Source organism: Pyxicephalus adspersus, chromosome 11 (genome assembly GCF_032062135.1).
Source record: "Pyxicephalus adspersus chromosome 11, UCB_Pads_2.0, whole genome shotgun sequence".
NCBI lineage: Eukaryota > Metazoa > Chordata > Amphibia > Anura > Pyxicephalidae > Pyxicephalus > Pyxicephalus adspersus.
In genome coordinates this window covers 57666927-57694820 of record NC_092868.1, presented here as the reverse complement: position 1 = coordinate 57694820, position 27894 = coordinate 57666927, and the positions used below count along the sequence as shown (strand labels likewise).

Genomic DNA, 27894 nt, shown 5'->3' with positions numbered 1-27894 from the left:
CCTGGTTGCTCATTCTCCACCCTTCATAGGCTGCCCAGCTGTAGCCAATCGGCTTCTCTGTACAACACTCATTTCTAGGACTGACATGGAAACAATGATTTAGATAAGTACCAAGCTTCTATTCAAGGCTTAATTATCCCCTGATGGCTGCCTTAACATAACCCCTAACGTCTTACCCAACTCTTAGAGTACCCCGAAATGTGCCGTACCTATAAGTCCTAAAAGTTGGCAATCTCAGACAAGTCCACTTTCTATTTTTATATATTTTAATATTATTATGTTCCATTGAATGCTCTCATAATTTCAAAGTAGTGAACATCTAATTCTGTGGTGTCAGTTATACAAAGATAACCGAAGGGAGATTCTGATTGGTTGTTATGATGGAACACCGACTGAGACCATTCTCTATGTCACCGTTCTGAATTCACAAAGCTATAAAACTAGTCCCATATTCATAACAACTATTGCAGCCAATACTACAAGATAGGTGATAGAATATTGATTCCCGGGTGGCTCCCAGTGATTGGCACCTTGTCAGATCATCAGCTGCCCCATCCTCTGCTATAGTGCCAAATGTCCTGGAGTTTCAACATTTGTTAGAGAACAGCAGTGGGTGAATCTTAACCACTCACTACTGCCCCCATTCTTTGAGTAAGTCACTCTGGCCCTTTAACCTAACCCTTAGTATAATATTATTCACATGGACCTGGACCATCGGGTACGTCACTGGTTTCCCTCATTTCATTGGCTGAATGATTCTCTCCTCCACATGGGATCCTCTATTGTACACAGGTGACCGGTTCACTTTAATTTTCACTTTCCAACGGTTCACATTTTGCGCTGACATCACCAGGGCAGTATGGAGATATCTGGCAGAACACAAAGCCGGCCTCGCGGTACGATTTCTTAAGTTCAACCTTAACAGAGAGGAAAATACAAATGAGGTTTGATGGAAATCTGTGGAATTTACAGGAAGTAGAAAAGGATAAGGCGATTAGCTCACCAGTTTTTTGTCATCAAAGCATAAACCGATAACGGCGCCGCCACTGCCGGGGAGCTTCACGGCACAGCCGTGCTGGAGGGAGAAATACAGAACAACTGACTCAGACAACTTGTGATGAATGCAACAAAGGAAGCGCATTTTGTGTGTGCAGATTTTCAGATAAGTATTTTGGATTATCAGCAGAGCTGATCTAATCAATTAGGATGATGTCTGTACAATGTCAGGACTGTAAGTGATTCTGATCAGAGACAAGTGTGCAGATGCATAAAGGCTAATGTAGGGAGGGGATGGGTGAATGATGCTGGGCCAGCACAGACAATAGTTAGCTACTCCCGGACCTGGGAGAGATAAGGGAGGGGGCAGGGGTAAAGAATTCTTATTCCCCTGGAGTAATCACATTTTAAAACAACTGAATAAGGAAAAAAAATCATATACACACTTCCTGTCATGGTGTCACAAGGACAGAAGGCGATACAGATCTGCCAGGAGATCTCACCCAGCTCTGCTCTGCCGGTATTAATATTGCTGTGTGTGTCCCCAAATATTTGCAACCACTACTAATCTGGACATTTTTTGCCCACAGCACTGACTATGTCAGGTGATTGGTGATTTCATGAAATAAATACCTGTTTGGCAATATCAATCATCCGTAGGTTCCCAGGACCCAGGCAGGCATCTGTAAATATTGACCTGGAGTGGAGAATTTGTGTAATAAATGGGTGGAATGAACACAGATGGCCATTATGCCCCCCTATTAAATCTGCAGCCCAGATGGCAGGTGACAATGATGTGGCTAATTATTATTATTATTATTAAACAGGATTTATATAGCGCCAACATATTACGCAGCGCTGTACATTAAATAGGGATTGAAAATGACAGACTAATACAGACAGTGATACAGGAGGAGAGGACCCTGCCCCGAAGAGCTTACAATCTAGTAGGTGGGGGAATTTCACACACAATAGGAGGGGGGATATGTAGTGGTGGGAAGTAATGAGGGTTTAGCAGACAGAAGAAGATGGATAGGCAAGTTTGAAAAAATGAGTTTTGAGCGCTCTTTTAAATGAGCAGAAAGTAGGAGCAAGCCGAATAGGGCGAGGAAGACCATTCCAGAGAGTTGGGGCAGCTCTAGAGAAGTCTTGTAACCGTGCGTGTGATGAGGTTATGAGTGAGGAAGTCATTAATTGCAAGGTAGCAGGTTAGTGTTGTGCAAGAGAAAGTGATGTAACTAGCAGGATCACTGCTTAATAATGTCCAATAATATTATTATTAATAAACTGTATTGATATAACGCCAGCCAATGACAGTCAGATACAGACAGTGACACAGGAGGAAGAGAGGACCCTGACCCGAAGAGCTTAAAATCTAGGAGATGATAAATGGGAACAGTGCCTGCCGTGCCGCCCATCTTTATCAGCCACCTTACCTCCGCAGTTCCAGGTTCCGGTCCATCAGCTCGGCCAGTTCAGTCCAATTCTTTTGCTCTATTGCTACTCTGAAAAACACAACTGTCATCTATAGGCAGGATCATTTCTTCTATATAGCAATGTGTCAGAAACCTAAGATGGAAGCTGCCATCCCCAGTCACCAGGGCCACATGAATCTGAGCAAATATTCACATTCACCTCCAGACTTCAGGGGTGCATGACATTTTCTATCTGGAGCTTTACACACAACTATAAAAAAGTCACAGTGACACTTACTTTGCTTTATCTGTCAGCTCTGCAAATATCTTCATGGCTTCAACAACTTCAGAATCTCCTGCAAGAAGAAAGACCCTACATTCCATTACTTTGTCTGGAATGTGATGGTTGTATGGGTCTGCTGCAGGCAGGAGGGAGCAATTCCTAAGTCTTTTTATCCCAGGATCACTCTATAAGGAGTATAATTCTATAAGGAAGCATGGTGGCTCAGTGGTTAGCATGCTGGCCTTTGTAGCACTGGGTCTCAGGTTCAAATCTCGGCCTGCATGGAGTGCAGGTTTCCTCTGGGCACTCCAGTTTCTTCCCACATCCCAAAAACATGCAGTTAGGTTAATTGGCTTCCCCCCGAAATTGTCCTTAGATTAATGTTAAAGACATATTACTATAGTAGGAACATTAGGTTCTGAGCTCCTTTGAGGGATAGCTAGTGACATGACTATGGACTTTGTACAGCACTGCGGTAATATGTTTGCACTATATAAATAATGTGTAATAATAATAATAATAATAAAGTGAGAGGTGCTAATCTGTGTTGGACATCTGTGAACAGAGCAACTACACAGACACTGGGATTTGCATGATGGTGTCATGTCTGAATTGTTATCTCAGTTCAGGAAACGTATGGTGACCCTGGATGATGCCAGAACAAAGAGCAACCATTAAGGGATCAGCCCCCTACAGCATTCACTAAAAATTACCAATGAGTGGAGTGACCCTTTAACACACAAGAGTTGGGGGGTAATTAAATAGGCAGCTATATACAGCAGCCAATAGGATTTCAGCCTACACAATGAAGTGGCTGCTGATTGGTTTTCCCGTAGTAGAGGCAGAGTAAGATTATTTCTTATTGGCTGCTGTGGGTGACATTGATTTTGCATATTACCAATGAGCTACCACCACACACTTACCGCTCAGCCATCGCTGCCGGACGTTGTTGTGAATCACTCCAGAATCACTTGGGTCCCGAAGATATGCCAGCCAAAACAGAGGGGCACAGCCAATGTTCATGTGAACATAATTTCCTGTGGAAAATAAAATAAATACAAAGATCACCAGGGTCACATTACAGAGGACATCACATTCACCCTGTTCATCAATCTCAGACAGAAGATGTCCTAGAACATTACATTCACTCTTCATAAACTTCTTTCAAGCAAACTCCACCCAGGAGATCTGTGTGCTAAACTGAGAGTTCCTAGTCAGGTAAAATCACACTGCTTAAACAGGATGCAGAGACTGAGGAAAGTCCAAGTTTCCCTGCAGAAAAGTCACAGACGTACCGTAGCCCCGCTCCTCCATGATGGCCCTGCTGAAATCCATGTAGATGAGACCTTCATAAACCTACAAAAAAATGTATCTCATGACTATACAGTGTTTACAGAGGAGCCCCCCATTGTACTTTACTAACACTAGGGGGCTCTATTTATAAATGATTCACCTGTCAATTCATCCATAAAATTAGTTTCTTTACTATTAACTTCCTATTGTGACAGCTGTGCACTTTAGGTGATTGGCCACTAGGTGGCAGAACGAGTCATTGTTTTAATAGGAGACTTGTAGAGAGATACAACCATCTGTCAGCAAATTTCAGAGGAATTGACTGGGGGAATAATTTATAAATTGAACCCTAGGAAAATCAAATAATTGCAAATGACAGACAGATACAGACAGTGACACAGGAGGAGGAGAGGACTCTGCCCAGAAAAGCTTACAGTCTAGGAGGTGGGGGAAGTATCACCCAATAGGAGGGGGCCAGATGAATGAAACTGAATAGACAAATAGCAAAAATGTTACTTAGTATCTCTTGAACATTGTATCTGAAAATCATTTTTAGCCACCAGCTTCCATGTCTGTCATTTTGACAGTTAGGAATTGTCAGAATGTGACATCAATCTTCAGACAATGACTTTTACATTGTTGCTGTGTGATCCCTTCCAATGTTTGGTTGATGTACAAAATACAAAGCTCTACATCACACAAGACCTATCAATCCTCACCTGGACAACACGGTCCTGTAGTCCCGCTGTAATGAAAAGCTCCTCCTTCTCCACGTCCAGAATAAAATTTGGCTGCACAGTTTTCGGGAGATCCTAAAAACAGAAAAAAATGAAAAAAAAAATATAAAACATGAACATATGATAATTATATGTAACAGGGAGATTTAACATATTTCAGTGAGCAAATATTTTTTTTGTTTGGTAAATACAATAACATCATTTTTGTTTTCTTATGATTGCAAGGAATGTTAATTCACACATTAACCACTAGAGGGAGCACACATTCAAGCTGCAATCACAATTCCTCCCCTTCTTACATTACATGTAAACCTTCCATTTGTTTTCTTAAAGTTCTGCAAATCATCAACTATTGTTATGGGATTTAATATTATTTTATTAAATATCCCAAAGCTGGTCTCCTGCACTCTCAGTGCAGCCACTAACAATCTATCTACCCTCCAGCTGCATGGCTTTTCTGTGGATGGTGACAACAATTGACCATGCCTCTTGTAGGAAGAATATCATACGGTAGGCTGACAATACACAACTGTGTGTTGTCACCCTATAACAGGAAGTACTTGAACAAGTCAGGATCACCAGGTAACAATTAAGAAAATCAGATTAAAAAATATAGAAAATCATTTTAGAAATGATGTTAAATCCTCTTGGTGAGATTTGAACCTGGGACCTCAGTGCTGCAAGGCCAGAGTGCTACCCACCCACAGATTCACCATGCAACCCATGTCATGTGGCTTTAAAATGGTGTTTTTCTTCACTTGGGTCACATTCCCACCAGTCCTGCCGATGCCCCCAGGAATTCTGGTGAAAATTCAATATCCAGGGGTTGTGCAATGAACTGGAAAAGTCAGTGAGATCAATTCATGGAAATACAATTTTATCTAAAAATAGAAAATCAGGATGAGATAATGCTAATAATCAATCCTCATACAGACTCACATCATCCGTTAAATTGTAGAACTTCATCAGACATTTCAGAGTCGCAGACACGATGGCGCTGGAAAATAAATTATTGCATTTTACTTTGGATTGTTCAATCTGGCTCTCACAGGGTTAAAGAGGGGCTGCGCATTTTCCTGCGACGTGAGCGCTTGAAGCATTTTCAATAAACGCTTCCAATCAGTCCCGGAAATGACCTAATAAAGGGCGCAATTAAATTTAAATACCTGGCCAGGAGGAGCGGCTCATGAATGCGTTAGCTGTATTTGCAGTGCGGTCGGAGAATGATTGGTGCGCGGTGCGGAGAGGGCTCGGGAACCCTCAGCTGATCGCATTCCCCAGACGAGCGACATGCCAGATAATAAACAGCAATTTGCAGAACGCTGCCTGTGCTGGGGGGGCTTCACCAACGCCTAATTCAGACGCAAAACAATACGAGATTTTCTGATGTTATTAAAATGCAGATATTGCAGGAAAATAGGGACGGCGGCGGCAGATGATGGAGGTGGAGGGTTGGCAGGGGCAGAAATTTATTATCATTTCCAGAAAACAAAATGAAGGGAAAATCTATTACAGAGAAAGAGAATGCACAGCAATAAATGATGCAATTGATTCAGCTGCATCTTCACATTATTGTTTGTGTATGGAGCACAGACAGTTCAGACTACGGCGCGCTGCAATCACATTCATTGTGCAATATGTAATAAGAGCCATTTGTCTGCCCAGCCAGTCCTGCGATCCAGGCACCCCTCCTGGCCAGTATAACCAGGTCCTGGCATTATTATTATATAGCAGCATCATATTTCGTGTAATGTACAAAGTAAGAAATTAACATGGCTGCAGGGGTAGAACACGTTTGTAAATACAGACATCTCATAAAACATACAGCAATTACAATGTATAGGAACTCCTGAGTTGAATATCCTTTACCTATCCTAAAGCCTATATATAAATCTCCTGGCAAACTGCTTGTACAGCCTGGTCACAGACACACCCCCAGCTTGTGTTTGGACAACAAGGGATCAGCAGGGCACTGATTAGCTCATCCTTATTCTCTTCATGTGTTACACTGGTAGTGCCCCCATTGGCTGATAGTGCTGGTTTATTGTGAGGAGGGGGTGTGGCCTCACAGCACAGGCACTGGATGTTTCTGTACGCGAAGTAATAATGGGAAAATTATTATTAATAAACAGTATAGCGCCAACATATTACACAGGGCTGTACATTAACTAGGGGTTGCAATCGACAGACAGTTACAGACAGTAACACAGGAGGAGGAGAGGACCCTGCCCTGAAGAGCTTACAATCTAGGAGGTGGGGGAAGTATCACACAATAGGAGGGGGGATATGGAATGATGGGGGAGTAGTGAGGGTTTAGGAGACAGAAGAAGACGGGTAGGTTAGGGGGAAGCGTTGGGTTTTGAGCGCTCTTTTAAATGAGCAGAAAGTAGAAGCAAGCTGAAAAAGATGAGGCAGACCATTCCAGAGAGTCGGGCAGCTCTAGAAAAGTCTTGGAGCCGTCCGTGTGATGAGGTTATGAGTGAGGAAGTCATTAGTAGGTCATTGAAGAAGCGGAGAGAGCGGCTAGGGGGGATTCTTCTATCAGGGCTGAAAGGTAAGTGGGACAAGAACTATGGGGGGATTTGAAGGTAAAGCACAGGAGATGAATTTGATTCTCATGGAAGCCAAGGAAAATAACTACAAAGAGATGCAGCAGAAGAGGAGAGGTGGGAAGGCTGTGTATGGGGTAGGTAGGTGGGCAGGCGGGAAGGCTGTGTATGGGGTAGGTGGTGGGAAGGCTTTGTATGGGGTGGGTAGGTAGGTAGGAAGGCTGTGTATGGGGTAGGTGGGTGGGAAGGCTGTGTATGGGATAGGTAGGTGAGAAGGCTGTGTATGGGGTAGGTAGGTTGGAAGGCTGTGTATGGGGTAGGTAGGAAAACTGTGTATGGGGTAGGTAGGTGGGAAGGCTGTGTATGGGGTAGGTAGGTAGGAAAGCTGTGTATGGTGTATGGGGTAGGTAGGTAGGAAGGCTGTGTATGAGGTAGGTATGTAGGTAGGAAGACTGTGTATGGGGTAGGTAGGTAGGAAGGCTGTGTATGGGGTAGGTAGGTGGAAAGGCTGTGTATGGGGTAGGTAGGTGGGTAGGAAGGCTGTGTATGGGGTAGGTAGGTGGGAAGGCTCCCTCCTGGGGCTGCAACATTCATAATAGATTGTAGAGGAGGGAGTCGGGTTAGTGAAATACCGGAGAGCTCACAGCTCAGACATAGGAAGACAGCAATAAGTTCCCATTGCTCCATGTGAGCGGAGCCTTCTGTTTCTGTATGAACACAAATGCCAATCAGAAATAAACTCACCTGCTGCCAGCCAATCCCTGCACAGGAGAGAAACAATAAGGATGCATTATTATACATGATTACATTGCATTCTAAAAAAAGCAGAGGGAGAGAAAGAAGGAATGTAAGGAGGAGATGCAGGACAACATTGTGACTCCCTATAGACAATATAAACCCCAAACCCTAAAATCATACAGAAGCTTTATCCCAATTGCACAAACTTATTTTTGGCAGATAAGCTGGGGGGGGGGGGGGGGATTGAGCAGGGTCACTCGGGTAGCTGTGTAGTGTGGCAGAGATGAGTAAATCTCAAGACTGGCCTACAAGAATCACTAATGTTTTATCACTGTAAGCAGGAGTTCCTGGGTCTTCAGTCCAGCAGTTATGTTATAATTATGTTATAATTATGTCAATATAACAGGAGGAGCCGGAACAACAAAGCTGGGTGGAGGGAGAGGCAGGAACTATGATATCTAGCTGTATTCCTGAGAACCAAAATATAGTTTGTGGGTGAAAAGGCCCCTAACTTAATACGCTAGACAGCAGCAGATATCACTTTAGAACTCCCCTGTCTCCCTGTCAGCACAGAGAACAGTTTCCAGACACGACTTACTACTTGTCGCGGAATGTTGACGTTATACTTGAGGGTAAAATTCTGCTTGGAGAGGGCAATTCTGGGGAGAGATCATAAAGATTGAATTCAGAGGGTGCAAAACAGATCAAGTGACCCCCCCCCCATCCTTCCCTACACAGAGCTGGTCTTTTTTATCCTGCAATTGTGCGGTGACCCCATCCCCTTGGGCAGATCTGTACGCTGCAGGACCTTTGGAGGACACCATCAGACGTTTCACTATAGGAATGGAGCACACGTGTGCAGGATGAGGAGAAACTACAGTAAAGACATTGCTGCTCTGGGCAGCACCATACAATGACACCAAGAAAATAAAGAAGGGTGGGGGGGGTTAAAATTAAACGGTCTGGGTTGCAATAGGGGGTGAGCCACATCTTATTTAGTGATCCTGTCACCATATAATATATTTATAAATTGAATATAAATTTTATTATTCTGTGTTTTTACTTGTGATTTGTTAAATAGGTGACCCGGGCCCTTTAAAGGACCAAATGTGCAGTTGTCCTTATATTTTTTCCTCCTTATTGATTCCAATTTATTTCCTCCAATTGGCACAGAAATTTTAGAAAGTTAAGTTGTGCTCATATACAAAATGCGGTAAAACTGGCAGAACTTCCCGCACTTACCCTTTCTCTGAGCAATATTGGTAAAACTTTTTGCAAGTGGCCTGCAGCAGCCTCAGACCTCCAAGGTACCTAGAGATAAAGGGAGGAAAGAGGAAATCAGATTAATCACATCACAGATTGTATGGATCTATTTTAGAGATTTTGTAAAGCTTAAGATAAGGGGTCAGACTCCCTCCCCCTATTGTTGTCGCCACCAGGGGGAGTCACCCTCCCTGTCCCATTGGTTATTGTAACTGGGGCAAAGTGTTGGAAGATCCAAATTTTTACAGTTGTCACCACAACAGGGATGGCCATGAGATCTTTATTGGGGCACCTGCTGTGGTGACAACTGATGGAAATTCTTGTTGCTTCGAGGAGGATTTTTCTGGCTTACTGTTGTGACTCTAAATTAGGAGGAATTAGCGCAAATAGCAAAAAAATATCCCAAACATTTCTATCCATTTTGTAGCATATCAAAATACATAAAAAATTAATTGGCTTTGTATTCACTTTAAATATTGGTGCTATGACCTGTAAAAAGCCAATAGGAGCCTGCCACCCACTGGCTGTAAGTGGAAAACATGAAATAATAATAGGAAATCGAATTTTCCTTAATATTATTCTGTAATTAGAAATTTAATAAAGTGCTAGGTATACCTAATCAAAAAGATACATCAAAACCCCCTCCCCAACACCCCCAATACATTCCCTTCACAAGTATTACTCACCCTTCTTTTCGGCTTATGTAGTACAGATCCAGCAAACTTCCAAACTCAGTTGGGTCATTGAGCGGATGAGGAACCAAAACCTGATGAAGGGATATGAATGTTAAAATTAACTGCAAAGGTTCACAAAAATATAGAACTGCCCAATAACAAGGCATGTTCCCTTCTCCCCCCCCCCCCCCATCCTTCAGTCCCACCACCTCACCCACCAAGAAGGTCACAGCACCAATTCTGCCTCCAGATCATCAATATCAACAATGATCAAGGTTTCACCATATGACAGGCATAAACACTTTGTACATTGCAGCCTTGTATATCTCATACTATGTACATTGCAATTTCTAGTAAAGTGTTATCATATGTGTATCATAAAGCATGTATCATAAAGCATCATATAAACCAAACTGGAACTGTTACAAAGGACTTCATGTACTCACCATTAAAGGCCACCTACTGCAGCTGAATATAAATAAATTAATATATTTATGGCCAATTGTACTGGTTTTAATAAAGTTCTGGATTGGCGAATAAGGCCAATGATGATTGGACCTTGTACCGATCTAATTCTAGAATCAAATATGTTTGATAATCAGCCCTGAAGAAGGAGACACATAACCCTGAAACGTGTTGGCTTCCTCAATGAATCTCCCAAAAGCATTTTAGATTGCCGTATAGATTGTTTTTTTCCATGATTGATGTCAAATTACCAAGCAGAGCAGTTTGTGTTTATTTAACTTACCAGCTTCTTGCTCTCTGCAATGGTAACCTCTGCCCAAAAGTTGGAAATAGTCATGGATATGGTTTTCCCATAGTAACCGTCTGAAGGATTACCAATTATCCCAATTCTGCAGGGAAAATGAGAAATAAATGATTGGTAGGATGCCTAATGACCTAAGTATACAGATCTTACCTCTATGAATGTTTCCAAGTGGGCAGAGGATTGTGGGAAGATGTAGGGGGGGTTAGCATCTCTTACCTGGCATATGAACGGCAAGTAATTGATTTTACCCGAGGTTCACTTTTCATTGTGGAGTAATGAGCCAACCACTTGGTATAATCTGGCAATCCCTGCACAAAGACATTTTATTACCATGTTGGCAACAGAGACCTTCGTATCCCCACCATCCTTGCATTGAGTTCCCAGGTCTATACACCTGTTGTACTCATTATGGGGGGCTTCCATTATCTCTGCACCATTACTATTCCAGTTATGAGGAGTTCCTGCCCTCCCTGCACCCCTGCTATGCCTGTTTTCAGGGGTTCCTGCCCTCCCTGCACCCCTGCTATGCCTGTTTTCAGGGGTTCCTGCCCTGCCTGTTTTCAGGGGTTCCTGCCCTCCCTGCACCCCTGCTATGCCTGTTTTCAGGGGTTCCTGCCCTCCCTGCACCCCTGCTATGCCTGTTTTCAAGGGTTCCTGCCCTCCCTGCACCCTTGCTATGCCTGTTTTGAGGGGTTCCTGGTGTGTGCATTCACCCCTTTGGCATATTATGAGGGGTTTCTGCCCCCCCGCTCAGAGTTCCCTTGTCTGTGCACACTTTGGTCATATTATGAGGGGTTCCTGCCCTCCCTGCACCCGTGTTATGTCCATTAAGAGGGGTTCCTGCCCTCCCTGCTCTGAGTTCCCTGGTCTGTTCACCCGTCGGGCATATTATGAGGCATTCCTGCCCTCCCTGCACCATTGTTATGCCCATTCTGAGGGGTTCCTGCCCTCCCTGCTCTGAAGTCCCAGATTGGTACACTTGCTGTGCCAATCATCCGGGGCTCCCACCAAGGGGACCTCCAAGAGTTAATGAGAACAAAGCAAGGGCGCTTCAAGTGCAGGAAAAGAAAAATGTCCATGACATGGAAAAGAAATCCTACTGGTTCGCACAAGCCCCCATGAGACCCCACATAAAATGTAAACTTTACTTCCAGGGACGTAGAAACATTAATAAATATTTGCTCACCACTTGTCCAATCAGCTGAAATCCTGTAGGCAGCTTCATCCCAAAAACTGGAATTCTGGCCACGTTGATAAGCCATTCCTGTGTAGAGCCAGAGAAGAGTCATTTACATCACTTCAATGCCATGGAGATCCGGTCTGCAACCCACTTTGAGGAATATAGCCCAGTGCTCAACCCAGACATTTTTTTAAGCTGGGTGGGAAGAAATTGTAGGCGGGCGGTAGCCCCTGTATTGTGACCAAACTCTTTGATAACCACCCAAAAACAGCCGGGTGGGTGCTGAAAAGTGCCGGGTGGTGCGCCCAGCTAAAAGGGCCCTGTAGCCCAAATGTAAAAAAAATACTTTGTGCCTTGTTGTCCTCAGCATCTATAGTTTGGGCTGGAACACAGGAGATGAACACCAATTAGGAAAACTAGGATTTTCTGAGTTTCTGTCCCCGACTCAGAAAGCAATGAAGACACAGGTTCTCATATGGCAGAAATGAGTATTTCCATAAGGTGAGGTCAGTAATGGAGTCCTCATTGTAGGGCCGGGTTTTACAATTTAAATCTCCAATAAGATGAAGAAGTGAAGCCCAACTACAGGCAAAGCTTTCTGGAGAAGGGAATGGCAGACATTACCATTTAGTGATGCCACCAATACCAGAACGGGGACAAAAAATTAAATTAGGGAAGTCGGGCTTTGACATTAAGTTGGGATTCATGTTTCTAATGCATACAACAATATTTGTAGTCACCATATATCGGCCCAGCACTCGGTCCTCAGTGCTTGAGAATTCGTTCAGGAAAGTCTGCAGCGTGGACAAGGTCTGCTTCTGGAAACAGTAGAAGACAACGCTGGCCAGTCTGGAGGACGTCTCCCCTGGTTTGGGCTTCTCAAGGAACTGCGTGATCCTTGTGAGACACGACATGTTGTGAGAAAATATTACTACTCAATATTTTTCTGTATTATATATTCTTTTATTATTCAATGCAAAATGATAATCATGCAGGAACCCCACACAGCGCACAACCTATTGTGTAAGGAGGAAGAGCTTAGAATCTATTAGGATATAAGGAAGGACACGGAAGGTAAAAGAGCTTACAATCTTTTGATTCTGATACTTTTTATAGTTAGTGCAGTGATGGGTTATTACTGGGTATACTTACTTTTAAAAAGTCCTCCCTGTGGAGGGGGTGAATGATATTCTGCATGCATTGGGGGAAATTCGGGGTCTGGAGGGGGGGGGGGTGTATCAGAGGGGCCTGGATGAGATTGAGAGCAGATTTCTCTGTCTGTCCTCTATATACTCCTTGGATTTTATTATATAGATTGATTTTTTGAAAAGGGAGACAAACATAGGGAAGGGTTTCTGATTATTGGCCTTGCTTAGTATATGTTAGGAGTTTATAGGAAATATTTTTCTATGTACCCACCTAACCACTCTCTCTGCTCCTCCAATAACCTACTAATGATTCCTCACTCATAACCTCCTCACATGCACGGCTCCAAGACTTTTCTAGAGCTGCCCCGACTCTGGAATGGTCTCCTCCTCCTATTCAGCTTGCTCCTTCAAAAGAGCCCTTAAAACCCAACGCTTCACCCTCACCTACCCGTCTTCTTCTGTCTCTTAAACCCTCACTACTCACCCACCATTCCATATCCCCTCCTATTGTGTGATACTTCCCCCACCTCTTAGATTGTAAGCTCTTCGGGGCAGGGTCCTTTTCTCATCCTGTGTCATTGTCTGTAGCGGTCTGTCATTTGTTACCTGTATTTAATGTACAGCACTACGTAATATGTCGATGCTATATAAATACTGCCTAATAATAGTATATTTATTTCCAGGAAATTGGAATATTTGAGTGTGCCATAATGCCTAATATTTACTTTTCTATTTATCTATATATTGTAAAAATTATGTGATTACAAGATCTTTTAATAAAACAACATTTACAATCTGTTAAGGTAAAATGAAGGATGTAGTAGAACTGACAATCCATTGGAATATAAGGCAACAAAGTTTACAAACTGATAAGGTACAATGGAGGATACAGAAGGTAGAAGAGCTAACAATCTATTGGGGTAAAATAGGAGGATGGAGAAGGTTGAACCTAAATTGGGATAAAAGGAAGAATACAGAGAAGCTGACACAAGGGTAGAAGAGCTAACAATCTATGAGGGTATAAGTACAATTGTGTAATCTTATAATTCTGTCTCTGTGACTAATAGTTTCTCAGAGAAGTACATTGAAGGAACACTGAGAAGATGTTCTGTGAACGGGTGAATGTTACCTGGAACAGTTGTCAAGTGCACATGACAAGTGTTACAAGCAGCAATAAATTATTTCGAAATCACAGCAATCAGATAATTCAGAAACACAAACAGCTACGTCATTGGACAATATTCCAAATTACAGATTTGAAATGTCACCTGTGAGTGTCCGGGCACACCTCCACAATTCCCCTTGAAGAGGTGCTCTCACCCTCCTCCAGCTCGTAATAGATTGCCAGCTCTCCGCCCTACAACAATATCACCAGATTGACATCAATTATAACATATTATATGATAGGATGACACAATGAATATCATTCAGTACAATGAAAACTTTTCAAATGGAATATTTGTTTTAGAAGAAAACTCAACAAAAACAAATTGTCTGTTAGCTGCTAACAATACAACTGTGAATAATGTGTGCCTATTACAAATCTGAGAAATCAGAAAAACCTTCGAATAAAGGCTGCCAAAATAGCGCCGACATAATATGCAGCGCTGTACAAAGTCCATAATCATGTCACTAGCCATCCCCCAAAGGATACGTCTTTCATACAGTCTAAGGACAATTTGGGGGGAAGCTAATTAACCTAACTGCATATTTTTGGAATGTGGGATGAAACTGGAGTACCCAGAGGAAACCCACACAAACACGGGGGGAACCTGCAAACTCCATGCAGATAGTATCCTGGCCGATATTTGAATCTGGGACCCAGGCCGGAGTGCTAAGCACTGAGCCACCGTGCTGCCCATATGGTTCTACAAACAGCAACCATACATAATCAAAAAGACTACCTATGCATTCCACCGCCCCATACCACCCTATATTTATCACTATATAATTTACAGTTTGGTACCTGAGAATAAAGACGCTGTCTGTAAAGGATTTTTTATATTATTGGTGTGTGCATTATATATCATGGTTTATAACATCTGCTGTAAAGCTATTGCGGACATTGACTTTTAGTTCTGTTCCTCTCATCCAACAGGCAGTAGTCTCCTTTTCCTACCAATGCTCGAGGTTGTGAGCGGACCTCAGTGTCCTCACTTACAATGTAGGGCTGTTTGTTCTGTTTTGTAAGTAAAGACATTAGTGCCATGGTGTGCCGGAGAGAAGAGGCTGCAGGGGATTTGCGGCATAGAAGAGAAGCCTGCTGGAGCAATGCAATTTGTTACTACATTTACATCCCTCTAGACATGGGCAAACTACGGCTAAATGTGATTTGAATATAAGTTTTCTTTTACTTTTAGATAATGGCTTTTACACACAATTTATATCAGTTTATACAAATACTCTCCATTCATCTGATACTGGCCCAGCCCATCTGTTACATTTTAAAACTAATTGTGGCCCCTGAGCCAAAAAGTTTGATCATTTCAGAAGCTTGAACCCTTGGAGCTTGGGAATAGCCCCACTGAAATATTTTTTCCTGCATTTGGGCTTTACATGTATCCACAGGTGTATGACTGTACAGACCATGGCGATCTCCAAAATCTAAAGGGGTCAAAATATTTATGGAGGCAAAAGCAAATAGCGAACAAACTGCCCCAAGAGGTGTAAACCTTTTCTACATGTGACCCAGCAAGCTGTCCATGAATATTGGAACCTCAGAAAAGATATGCAAGGATTGTCAGCTGATGCAACCTAAAGCAACACAGCTGACAAGCTTTACCTTTAGTCTGAAGAACTTCAGCACTTGGGCTATGTCAAAGTTTTGGTCGGCACATAACATGTCTCCGGCAATCTGGAAGAAACCAGGTGACAGATTTAAATGGCTACGGCATCTTTAATATTATTTATATAGCGCCAACATATTACGTAGCTCTGTACTTTAAATAGGGAAATATGTTGGCACGGTATAAATACTGTTTATTAATAAATAATATCTTTATGTAAAATAATGAGTGTGTACAAAAGTGGGCCGGTCAGTATGATTACAAATTTACATAAATACATTTCTGATATTATACAACAACAGTATCATCGTTTAACCATTGAAAAACCATCTTTGAGCTCCAGTCGGTGACTTCGCCTAGGCTGAGATGGATGATGTCATCAGTCTGCTGCAGGCAGGAGGAACATTTCTTCAATCTCTTTCCCCCGGTGAGAGCAAATTGAATGTCCCCAACGCAGTTCCCTGCACACTGAGCCAGCAGCAGAATTTATTTCTTTATATTATTGGGCGCATATAAAAGACCAGAATGTTTGAGAAACAATATCTTGGATGGTGTAAAAGAATTGCGAAAATGAGGTTTAAAATGGAGCTTTTATTTGTTAAAAAAAAAAACAACTCAAGAATCTTAAAATGTCTTGTTGTAATTCTGCCACACATGCTGGCAAACTTCTGAATGAGTCCAAAAGTGGAAAATTAACCCTTTATCTGAAATGTCACCCTGCTAGGATTTTGAATAATGAATTTGGATGCCGAGGCGAAGTTAAGTGTGCGTCAGCATTCGCTGCGGGGTGTTAGGCGCGGGGGGGAGACAGCGGCCAGGCGAGGAGACATCTAAGCGGCTGATTACGGGCGAGGAGGCGCCCAGAGGAAGGCGAATGGCTTTCCCTGACACGCTGTAATCTTTAAACTGCCTTTGATTGGACAAAGACATGTCCAGCCATGATGCCATTTCTCGGATAATGCGGCCCGGTGATGGGGTTCTATTCCTGCCTGCCGCTTGCAGGGAACTCATCCAGAAAATATTAAAGGCAGACGGTGGGGAAATGAGAATGTATTTACGAGCGACGGCGGCAGGAACTGCGAGCTCTCGGCTTTCATTAAATGAGAAGAAAAGGCCGATGCCGGGGTCACAGCAACAATGCCGATCCGGAGAGTCTCATCTCCTCGGAAACACTGCGCACTTGTGGAACAATAACCCCGTGCACTTGACACTGGAAATGGCTACTGATAAAGGTTTCAATTAAAGGAACCACACAGAACTTCTGTACGGATTAAAACATTTAAAATTCATTTTTAATCACATAAATAAATACAATTTTGTATTTCCCACTTGCAACTCAGATATGTTGCATTTAGTAAAATATTCTGCCCTTCTGGACACCAGTCATGACAAAAGAGGCTGCCATGGCGGAGCTCTCCTGCTGAAATTACCAGTTGCCTGGCTGTCAATGCAGCATTTGGCTTCAATAGTTTCAGACATATGTAAGCGCACAGATGAAGACCTCTGATTTTTCTCTTTCATGACCTTCGTCCTTGTTTTAGGTTAATGATTTGACTATTAAAGCCAGAAGGTTGGAATAAAATGCAGGAAACTGGCAATAGAAGGCAGGCCTCTGTATTTTCTGTGACCTTATAAGCAGGTGAAATCAGAATAAAGAAATGCATAATTATTCAGTGGAAGATAGGTATCATTATATCTGCCAATGTTATGAGCTCTTCCATATTGCTGGGGTTATTGATCTATTTTTCTATTTATTATTATTACACAGTATTTATATAGCGCCAACCTATTATGCCCTCAAAGGGGCGCACAACCTGTCCCTACCTCAGTCATATGTCATTATTACAGTCTAAGGTCATATTAGGGGGAAGCCTATTAACCTAACTGCATGTTTTTTGAATGTGGGAGAAAACTGGAGTACGCAGGGGAAACCCATACAAACACAGGGAGAACCTGCAAACTCCATGCAGATAGAGTCCGGGCCGAGCTTTGAACCTGGGACTCAGCGCTGCAAAGGCCAGAGCTAACCACCACCTACATCCCTAAACAGAGCTGGTACAGAATGCACTTACCACCATGATGTCATCGTTGATCTTTTTACTGGAAATGGCAAGCTCCAGGTCTGCCACTGCACCCAACCTGGCCTCGTACATAGTGGTGCCATCATTAATAATGTTTTCCACGGGGAAATCATTGGCGGTTGCCCATCGCTCGTAGTGTTTGTACCTGGTAAGAAAAGGGTAGAGTCACACAGGGGTCTTAGGCTGCGTACACATGTTAGACTTTTGTCATTGTATGCATCTTTCAAAAGACTGAAAGGTGCATGAACGAGCACTGTACATACAGCAATGTTCTGCTCTATGCAGGGGGGAGACAAGTGAGCGGCACCCTGCTGCGCTCTCTCCCCTTCACTTGTATTGCAGTCATACGCCAGGACGCATCCATGAATGATGTTGGACGAGAGCTCTACACATGCCAGATTTTTGTCTCACACTAATCCTGAAACAATTATCAGACGAGAATCATCTGATGTGTGTACGTAGCCTTGGATGTGACACAGAAATTGGATACAATATGATTTCAATGTGTGTTCACTATATGGTAATATCTGTCGACAGATGTTGACTCCATGGCACCCCTTGCATTAGTTAGTTCCATCACATCGTCTGATTGATTTGCTTGGCAAGCTATGGAAGTAGGTTGCCAGGCGTTTGCCAGCCAGCTTGGGCAAATGCCAAATAACCAAGCAGTGTATTCAAGATGTGCAGAATGAAGGTGAAGAAAAATGGGAATTACATTACTTCATGCAGATATTGTCCCTTGACTCACCTCTTGGCCACCATGGTGCCCATGATACCCATACCCCAGGTATACTGCGTGTCCAAGAAACATTACTCCTTTAGACTGATACTTCCAATGCAGAAGTATCAGTATTCTCTTCACCCCACAACAATGCAGTATGACCATTCACTTCTCTGATATTATCACACGCTGTCAGATGACCCTCAACAACCAATACAAACATCCAAAAGAATAACTAGAACATGCACTGGAAATTATTATATATCTTACTTACTTGTCTGCATTTGTCACCAGGTAAACGTCACTGAACAGCTGTCTCCTAAATAAAAGAAGACACAAGTTGCATTAAACACCAAATAGGTGACATTTAATTAGCATTGTGCATTATTTAGGATTGCCATTCATTCCTTCTTTTCACTTTTATTCATTCTTTATTACATTTCAGTGCTGCTGATCTCCTGCAGATTAGTAAAGCCAACATGGCATGTTCTTAGAGGACTCTGCACATGAGTGCCTAAGTGTCTGGCTGCTCTGTAGCAGCTATGGCAGCCTTATTTAGGGCCATTTTACATCTGCAGTTGACCACAGCGTTCTGCCACGGGCTTATCCGCAGTCCCAACCACTCCCATTTAAGTGAATGGGGACAGTCGGGAACGGTTTATGTTTTCAGCTGCTGTGGATAGCAGTATGGTTCTACATAGCAAAAAGTTGCTTTTGGCCGTGTGGTAACTTGCACCACTCTCGGACACACAGCAGCAGTTTTCTTTGCGACTAAAAGGGGACCTAAGCCAACCGTGAAAGTACTAAAAGGGGATCTAATTCCGGTTCCATTATTGAGATGCAAAGCAGCGTTCAGTATTCAGAGAGCAGTTTGACATTTACTATGCAGCTCTGACCAGAAACCTCTCTGTGTATATTTAACTGTTTCATTCTGCTTACTATTAATGTTTTGGGCTCCTCTCCAAGATACTTATGCACTTTCTATAATGAACGTCCACATTAGAGCTCATTAATGCCACTTCCACAGGTGCCCTGACATCTGGCGCGATTCGGATATGTATGGACGGAGCAGGGTTTGGAAGAGCCAGTTTGTTAAAAGTGAAACTCATTTTTATCTTTTATGTTTTTTGTTAAGAAACGGTTTTATATAGAAATTGTTTTGTAATTTAAACAAAATTATAAGCATTAAAAATATTCATATGAAGTCTTCAACATGAAGCAAGACCACCATTTCTGGGCCCCCAGCCCCATGTCTAAATGTTCCAGCATTGTGTGGCCTATCTGATCAGGGCCCTTGCACCCCTGATGGCGGCACAGGCGGACAGGGAGGGATTTACCATTAGGCCCCAGACACATGAAGAAAAAAATTACCATAATTTGTTATCAATAATCAAAGGCTGTTAACCCAACACAAGCTAGCCCACATTTTATAGCACTATTTATTACCAGCAACCCCAAACTTTAGACTACGTACACACATCAGATGATTCTCGTCTGATAATCGCCTCAGGGCTGATATCGGAAAAGAATCTGATGTGTGAACAACGCTCGTCGTTCTTCATTCATAGATCCGTCCTGGTGGATCCGTGAACGATGAATGATCCTAATGAAAGTGAAGGGGAAAGAATGCAGCAGGGTGCCGCTCCTTTGTTCTCCCCCCTCCTCTCTCCATAGAGCAGAATGGGGCTGTATGTACAGCGCTCGTTCATGCATCGTGCAGTCTTTTGTCTTTGGAAAGAATCATAAAAGTTCCTTTTCAATGAAAATTATTGCACTTGTGCACCCAGCCTTAGAACTAAACTGGTAAAGTTTTCCTATATCTGCTGCCCACAGACTCTACCTGCCTGATAAATGACAGACTTAGTAATTGGACCCTAGAGCTACCCCGTGGCAGGAAGGGGTTTCATTTACATATTTTGGCATATCTAGAAGTACTGACTATTTATTTTCAGGATTAAAAGGAAGGGGAGGGTAGCATCTATTCCAGCCTGAAATATCACATATAGTAAATACTGCATGGCCATAAAAAATTTCCCAAGCCTGTCAGGACAGGATTATGATGTGGGGTGCCTTTGGGGCCGGCGTTATGATCTGGGGTACCTGTGGGGGCAGTGTTATGATCTGGGGGTGCCTGTGGGGGCAGTGTTATGATCTGGGGGTGCCTGTGGGGGCAGTGTTATGATCTGGGGTTGGGTCAGCGTTATGATTTGGGGGTGCCTGTTGGGGGAGGGTTTTGATCAGTTAGTCAGGTTATGTGCTCAAAAATGTAAGGTCAGCTGACTCCCTGAATATATTGAAGGACCAGGTTTTTCCATCAATGAATTTTTGTTTTTGACCAGGCGGTGTATTTTAGGTTTTCTGATTTTCTAACACTCCAAGGAAGAAATGCAAAAGAAATTTGGTGACTTACGTGTTGACCACCTTCCACCAGAAGTCCAGAATTTTCTTCCCTCCAACTCCTGGGAGCAGAGCCTTGGGAACATCTTCTAGGAAGCTGTATAACCCGCTGTGGTCGTTCTGCATAGGAGAAAAAAAAATATTTGGGTTCCATGGATGATGGCATTATTGGTATAACTGCTCAAATGATTTATTGAATATTATGGACATTTCTCGAATGCAAATAAAAATATATATTTTTTAATGATTGGACTGCAATCAGCGTAAACAGGAGAATTCTGCAGGATATCCTAAATATAAATGTATGTACCCCTTTATGCAGGGGCATGTTATAGGTCGATTAGGCCCATAGAATTCCTAAATGGGCCTACAGAATGACCCCCGAGGGTACAGATAGCACTGACAAGTGAGACTTTGTATTTCACAACAGATTATAAACAGGCAGACAAAGGTCAAGGCAAAGACTTTCCCTCTTTCCTCACTTCTGGCATCCTTCTCCTCTCTTCTTGATTTCCTATAGACAAAGGGCTCGGTGACACCAATGCTGGGACTACAATTCTGGTGTCACTGGGCTTTCAGTGGATTCTTCATTGGAAATTACAAAGACCTGAATTCAAAGATGGAAATCGAACAATCAACTTGGCTGTCATTATAGGTTGGGGTCTCTTCTGGGGTATAGACAGCAATTATTATTATTAAACAGGATTTAAATAGCGCCAACATATTACGCAGCGCTGTACATAAAATAGGGGGTTACAAATGACAGACAGATACAGACAGTGACACAGGAGGAGGAGAGGACCCTGCCCTGAAGAGCTTACAATCTAAGAGATGGGGGAAGTATCACACAATAGGAGGGGGATTTGGAATGGTGGGTGGGAGTAGTGAGGGTATAAGAGACACAAGAAGACGGGTAGGTGAGGGTCGAGGACGAGGAAGACCATTCCAGAGAGTGGGGGCAGCTCTAGAAAAGTCTTGGAGGAAGATTGTAAAATGTGAAAAAAACAGTTGTGATATTAAAGATTTGGGATTAACGTCCCCTGGCACTGCCTGCAAGAATTACACAACTGTGCAGGTTATCAGGTAACGCATTACAGAGAAGAATGAAGAGGAATGCAATATATTGTTACCTGAGGGGGACGCTGCTTGCAAATTAAAAGGGAACGCAAGGAAAAATACATCTAATGCTGAAAAATGACAAAACCTGATATTGAAGAGGAAGAATCCCAGACTGGCGGCGATCAATCTATTGGTGAAAAGTTCGTGGGGAGCAACCTGTCTACCCCTCTATGAATGGGCCCCAAATTGTTCAAAGGATGTTATGTTCTGTTCTACACATTACATCTAGAGGTCACACTGATTGGATAATGAGATTACAACCACATTGAATAATATTATAATATACAGGTTTATCCAATCAGCAGCCCTTGCAGAACCACAAGTCCCAGCACACCGCATGCTTCTTCAGCCTGACTCACACACAGAGATATTCTTATGGTAAATACACAATAGCAATAATATCAGATAAAAGTGCAAGAGATGGACCTTGATGTGACTCTCCAGCAATGTGCCATGTCCTGCCACCAGCAGTATGCAGATCATCGCTCCTGAGCTGACCGTCTCACCGGTCACCAGTCCCGTCTGCTCTGTACAAAGGTCTGCTTTGCAGAATAAAGAGAACCTGTATTATGAAGCTCCAGGGCCCACTATGACAGTAAACTTGGCTTTTCCTCATCCGTCCTCCATGCCAGCATAGCATGGTGTATAGTTCATCCCCTGCACTCCTCCCTCCTACAGTCCTCCTGCAGCATATCCCCTCCCCTCCTCTCTCTACAATCCACCCCCTCCATGCTACTCTGTACTGCCTTCCTTTTCTATTCACTTCATGAGTTACAACAGAGGTCCAGAAACTTTTTGGACTACTAGGCCATTTCAGGAGGTCAAGAAAGCACACTAGGCCAGAAGAAACAAGGTGTCCAAGAAAAGGTTTTTTCCAACCATGACTGCAAGCGAGCAGCCTCAGTCGTCCGCGGTGTAGTCTCTGTACGTGTGCGCATGCTTGGCATCAAAATGCCCCTTGAGATTCGACCGCTTGAAAGTGCTGTTGGTGTCATTGCACTAAACACAGGGCTTTATTGCTGCGTTGGACGAAGAATAATTCGTCAGTCCATTTGGGGTTGAAGACACGACGTTCCAGGTCAACCTTCCGGAGACTGGTAGCTCCGCGTTGCCTCTGCTCTGTAGGCCTTGTAATTGGGGTTACTGTGCAGGAACTCGCAATACCGCCACAATTCAATTGGGCCGGATCCAACAATAAATAACTAGGGGAGCTTTAGACCAGACTGGAATACTGGCTATGCCGTATCGGGCCTAAAGGCCGAAGTTTGTCTACCTCTGGCTTACAATATAAAGGAATCTCAAAGGCTTCAATTAGGCTCCTCATTATCTTTCTATGATTGCAAACGATACAATGTATTTGTGCTCTGTACCCTAGGACAGCCCCCAATTGTATCCCTGCACAGAAGTCACTGTCAGGCTCTGTGTCGATGTAAAGCAGAAGTAAATGTAGAAGTAAAAAGAAAGTAAATGAAGAAGTAAAAAGAAAACAAATCATTGGGAGGAAGAGGAATTCGGCAGAAAATCTTTCACTGGCTTCTGGTGGCTTTTTGTTCTTTGTTTGCATGGTGCATGCAGGCTAGGGCCTTGGGTCTGGCACTATACCCAGCACTCTGGCAGACATGGAGGAGATACGTCATTGGTGGCCCCTAAAGGCCAAAGAGGTTGGAAGGGTTGGTATTGGAGATGGCGGCTTCAGGGGATGCAGCCGTGATGGAATCCTGGACCCATCATACCTGGAAGGTGCTAAGAGAAAGGAATGTTGTGCATGCTTGCTAAAATTTGGAAAAAGTTCACCAGCACCAATAAGTTTACTTTCACTTTAAATGGCAAATAATAATGTCTGCCTGCAGATCTTCATAAATCTATCATAATAAAGAGACCCTATGGGGAAGGATCACTCCATGTCAAAGAAAGAAAGTATAAATGTTACAATGTAATACATGCATGTGATGTTTTATTCTTCAATGTATCACCTGCACCAGGCCACACCCCCTGCTCCTCTACACCACACCCCTTCTCCTTTACACCACATCCTGCCTACTACTCTAGGCCACACCCCCTGCTCATCTACACCACACCCCTCCTCCTTTACACCACATCCTGCCTACTACTCCAGGACACACCTCCTCCAATATACTAAACCCCACCTCCTCCACACTAACCCCACCTACTACTCTAGGACACACCTCCTCCAATATACCAAACCCCACCTCGTCCACTAGGCCACACCCCTGCTCTCCACACCACACCCCGCTTCCAATATACCAAACCCCACCTCCTCCACTAGGCCACACCCCCTCTATGCAAAACCCCTCCTGCTTCTCTAGGACACACCTCCTTCAATTTACCAAACCCCACACCCTCCAAGAGGCCACACCCCTACCCCTTTACACCACACACCTCCACCTTCACACCACATCCTGCCTACTTCTTTAGACTCCACCTTCTCTATACCAAACCCCACCCACTAGTCTAGGCCACACCTCTTCCTTCCACATGTCATTACTTATCAGCACATAACTCCTCCTCCATCCATCCAGAACTGATATTTCAGTGTTTGGTAGATGACCTCTTTCACCTCTTGAGGACTTTATTAGTGAAATCTCTGAGTTTTATTAAGATGATGAAATTCTCAGGAAATAAAGATTATAATTTTATAAAGGGGGAGTTCAGACGGGGTCGGGAGCAGAGTAGTTACTGCTTCCTAACAGCGGCTAAGCAAGGCTGCTGGAAGGATGCTTCAATTAGCTTCTTGCCCTATGTCTACCTGTGAAGGGGGCAGTTGGTGAGTCCATATCAACACCAACATTTGTTCATTTTGAATAAGTGTGGTCAGGGTCAGCTGCCTGGCAGCCAATGCAAAACTTTGCATTGCAATAACACAATGCATTACTGTATCTCTAAATCAAAAAGCATAAATATGAAACATTCCCATTGGTCCCGCTGGAAATTCACTGTGCTTTTAATTTTTTATTATCATCCTTTTCAGTTTTTTTTATACTCCCCTACTACATGGCTACATATTACATTCTCTTTATTTAATGCAGCTGTGATAGGAGAGGTGTTTTGTAGTACTTCCTTTCCTGAGGTGACAACATTGTACCTCCACAGATACGGTACAGTAAGTGTTGTCACCCTACGGCAGGATCACTAGGTGAGAATAAAGAAATTATTGCAGAGAAAGTACTGCAGCCACCATGAGGACAGGAAAGCTGTATTATATGTTTGTTTAAAGGTAGACCATTTATCTGAACCTCGTGGGTCTCAGAGATTATAATGAGCCAGCGTATATAAGGTGGATATAGAAGAGTCAGCAGCCTTGGGCATTGTATTGGGGTGACAGCCTCAGGTGAGGTGGAATCGTCTTCTCATTGCCTAGCAAATTCCTGCACCACGCAGGACTAAGCTGTCCAATTGATGGTCCAGCACTGCAGATTGCTGCTCTCCCTGCATTACTGGCAGCATTTCATGCCACTGGCGCTGAGCTCCTACTACACAGGGAGTGCCACATTCTCCCTGTGTAATCAGCAGGACCCAGCTCTCATACTGTCTAGCCCTGCAGATTGCTGCTCTCCCTGTGTTACCTGCAGCACTCCATGCCACTGTCAGTGTGATACCCAAAGAATGGTGCTGAGCTCCTACTACACAGGGAGTGCAACATTCTCTCTGTGTAATCTGCAGGACTGGGCTGTCACTTTGACAGCTTAGGTCCTGCTTTACATTCATGTATAAATATATATACATATATCACACATACTATATAGCTTTGTAATCCCCCCATCCTCTCCGCATCACCCCCACTCCATGACATCACAACCTGACACCTCCTCCCCCTCAGCCGGTGTGCAGTACAGTAGGTGGGAGGGTGACGCTTATTTTACAGTCAGGTTGTGAGAAAATATAAAGTCACAAAGAAAATATACCACAACCCAGACTAAAGTGCTGCCTATTACTGTTCTCATACTGAAGACCACAAAGAAATAAAATTACCCCTCTGGGCCCAGTACAGATTAGCATGCTTTGCATACATCCCCTGCACATGGACGAAATGCATGCATCACTGTTAGTTACATTATGGCCGCCACTGCACATGGCCGATGTTGGAGCATTAATATGCATTGTGCTATGAGAGCCTATTCACTTAGAATGGATTGCCAATGTGTGGCATAAGAAATAGATTTACACCTTGTAAGTGGGTGGTGACGTGCTGCAGCGCAGGTCCCTCGGCACCTATTGTAATGTGGGTTCAAGCTGAATGACGCCGCACATTTTACCGGATTTCTTAGTTCAATGCATAGGTAAGTTGTCAGCTTTAAAGGTTGTCCCACTCAGGAATCAATAATTCAGCGGGCCACATATAATATTATTATTAATAAACAGGAGAGGACCGTGCCCGAAGAGCTTACAATCTAGGAGGTGTGGGAAGTATCACACAATAGGAGGGGGATATGGATTGGTGGGGGAGTAGTGAGGGATTAGGAGACAGAAGAAGACGGGTAGGTGAGGGGGAAGCGTTGGGTTTTGAGCGCTCTTTTAAATAAACAGAAAGTAGGAGCAAGCGGAAACGAATGAGGAAGACCATTCCAGAGAGTTGGAGCAGCTCTAGAAAAGTCTTGGAGCCGTGCGTGTGATGAGGTTATGAGTGAGGAAGTCATTAGTAAGCATTGGAGGAGCGAAGAAAGTGGCTAGGGGGGGATTTTTCTATCAGGGCAGAAAAGTAAGTGGGACAAGAACTGTGGGGGGATTTGAAGGTAAAGCACAGCAGATGAACTTCATTCTAAGGTGAAATTGAAGCCAATGAAGAGAACTACAAAGAGAGGACGCAAAAAAGGAGTGGTGGGAAGGCTGTGTATCAGGCAGGTAGGAAGGCTGTGTATAGGGTAGGTAAGTGGGAATGCTGTGTATGGGGTAGGTAGGTGGGAAGGCTGTGTATGGGATCGGTAAGTGGGAAGGCTGTGTATAAGGTAGGTAGGTGGGAAGGCTGTATATGGGGTAGGTAGGTGGGTAGGCTGTGTATGGGGTAGGTAGGTGGGAAGGCTCTGTATGGGGTAGGTAGGTGGGTAGGCTGTGTATGGGGGTAGGTAGGTGGGAAGGCTCTGTATGGGGTAGGTAGGTGGGTAGGCTGTGTATGGGGTCGGTAGGTGGGATGCCTGTGTATGAGGTAGGGAGGTGGGTAGGCTGTGTATGGGGTAGGTAGGTGGGTAGGCCGTGTATGGGGTAGGTAGGTGGGAAGGCTCTGTATGGGGTAGGTAGGTGGGATGCCTGTGTATGAGGTAGGGAGGTGGGTAGGCTGTGTATGGGGTAAGTAGGTGGGAAGGCTGTGTATGGGGTAGGTGGGTGGGAAGGCTGTGTATGGGGTAGGTGGGTGGGAAGGCTGTGTATGGGGTAGGTGGGTGGGAAGGCTGTGTATGGGGTAGGTAGGTGGGTAGGCTGTGTATGGGGTAGGTAGGTGGGAAGGATGGATGACTTTGGCTGCAGCATTCATGATAGATTGTAGAGGAGAGAGTCGGGTTAGTGGAATACCAGAGGGGAGGAGGTTACAGTAGTCCAGAGAAGACATAACATATAAATTTAAGTTATAGCGGCACAAAGGAGGATGGCACACCTTTTGGTCTATTTGGGGAAGAATGAGGGTGGCATAGGGACTGCTGAGAGAATTGCTGCACACTTATGCATGAAAAGTAAAGTTTTGTTGGTCCCATTTACTGGAAGGTCAGAGGGATCTGAAAGGTGTCATGGGCCGAG

At 43.7% G+C, this 27894-nt stretch overlaps 1 protein-coding gene across 1 annotated transcript; it reads right to left on the bottom strand.

Annotated features, from left to right (window-relative positions):
• Positions 1-248: 248 nt before the first annotated feature.
• Positions 249-22809, bottom strand: LOC140340935 (uncharacterized). The gene is made up of 23 exons (XM_072426400.1): positions 22576-22809; positions 21044-21150; positions 18908-18952; positions 17904-18057; positions 15828-15899; positions 14314-14402; positions 12638-12794; positions 11904-11981; positions 10934-11025; positions 10697-10802; positions 9961-10040; positions 9254-9322; positions 8610-8670; positions 8018-8034; positions 5664-5721; positions 4707-4799; positions 3990-4050; positions 3618-3731; positions 2710-2767; positions 2433-2501; positions 1630-1693; positions 1004-1075; positions 249-917 (listed from the first exon to the last, which is right to left on the bottom strand). Exons 1-23 carry the CDS (start codon positions 22630-22632, stop codon positions 807-809), a joined length of 1884 nt encoding a protein of 627 aa, XP_072282501.1. The 5' UTR covers positions 22633-22809; the 3' UTR covers positions 249-806.
• Positions 22810-27894: the final 5085 nt, after the last annotated feature.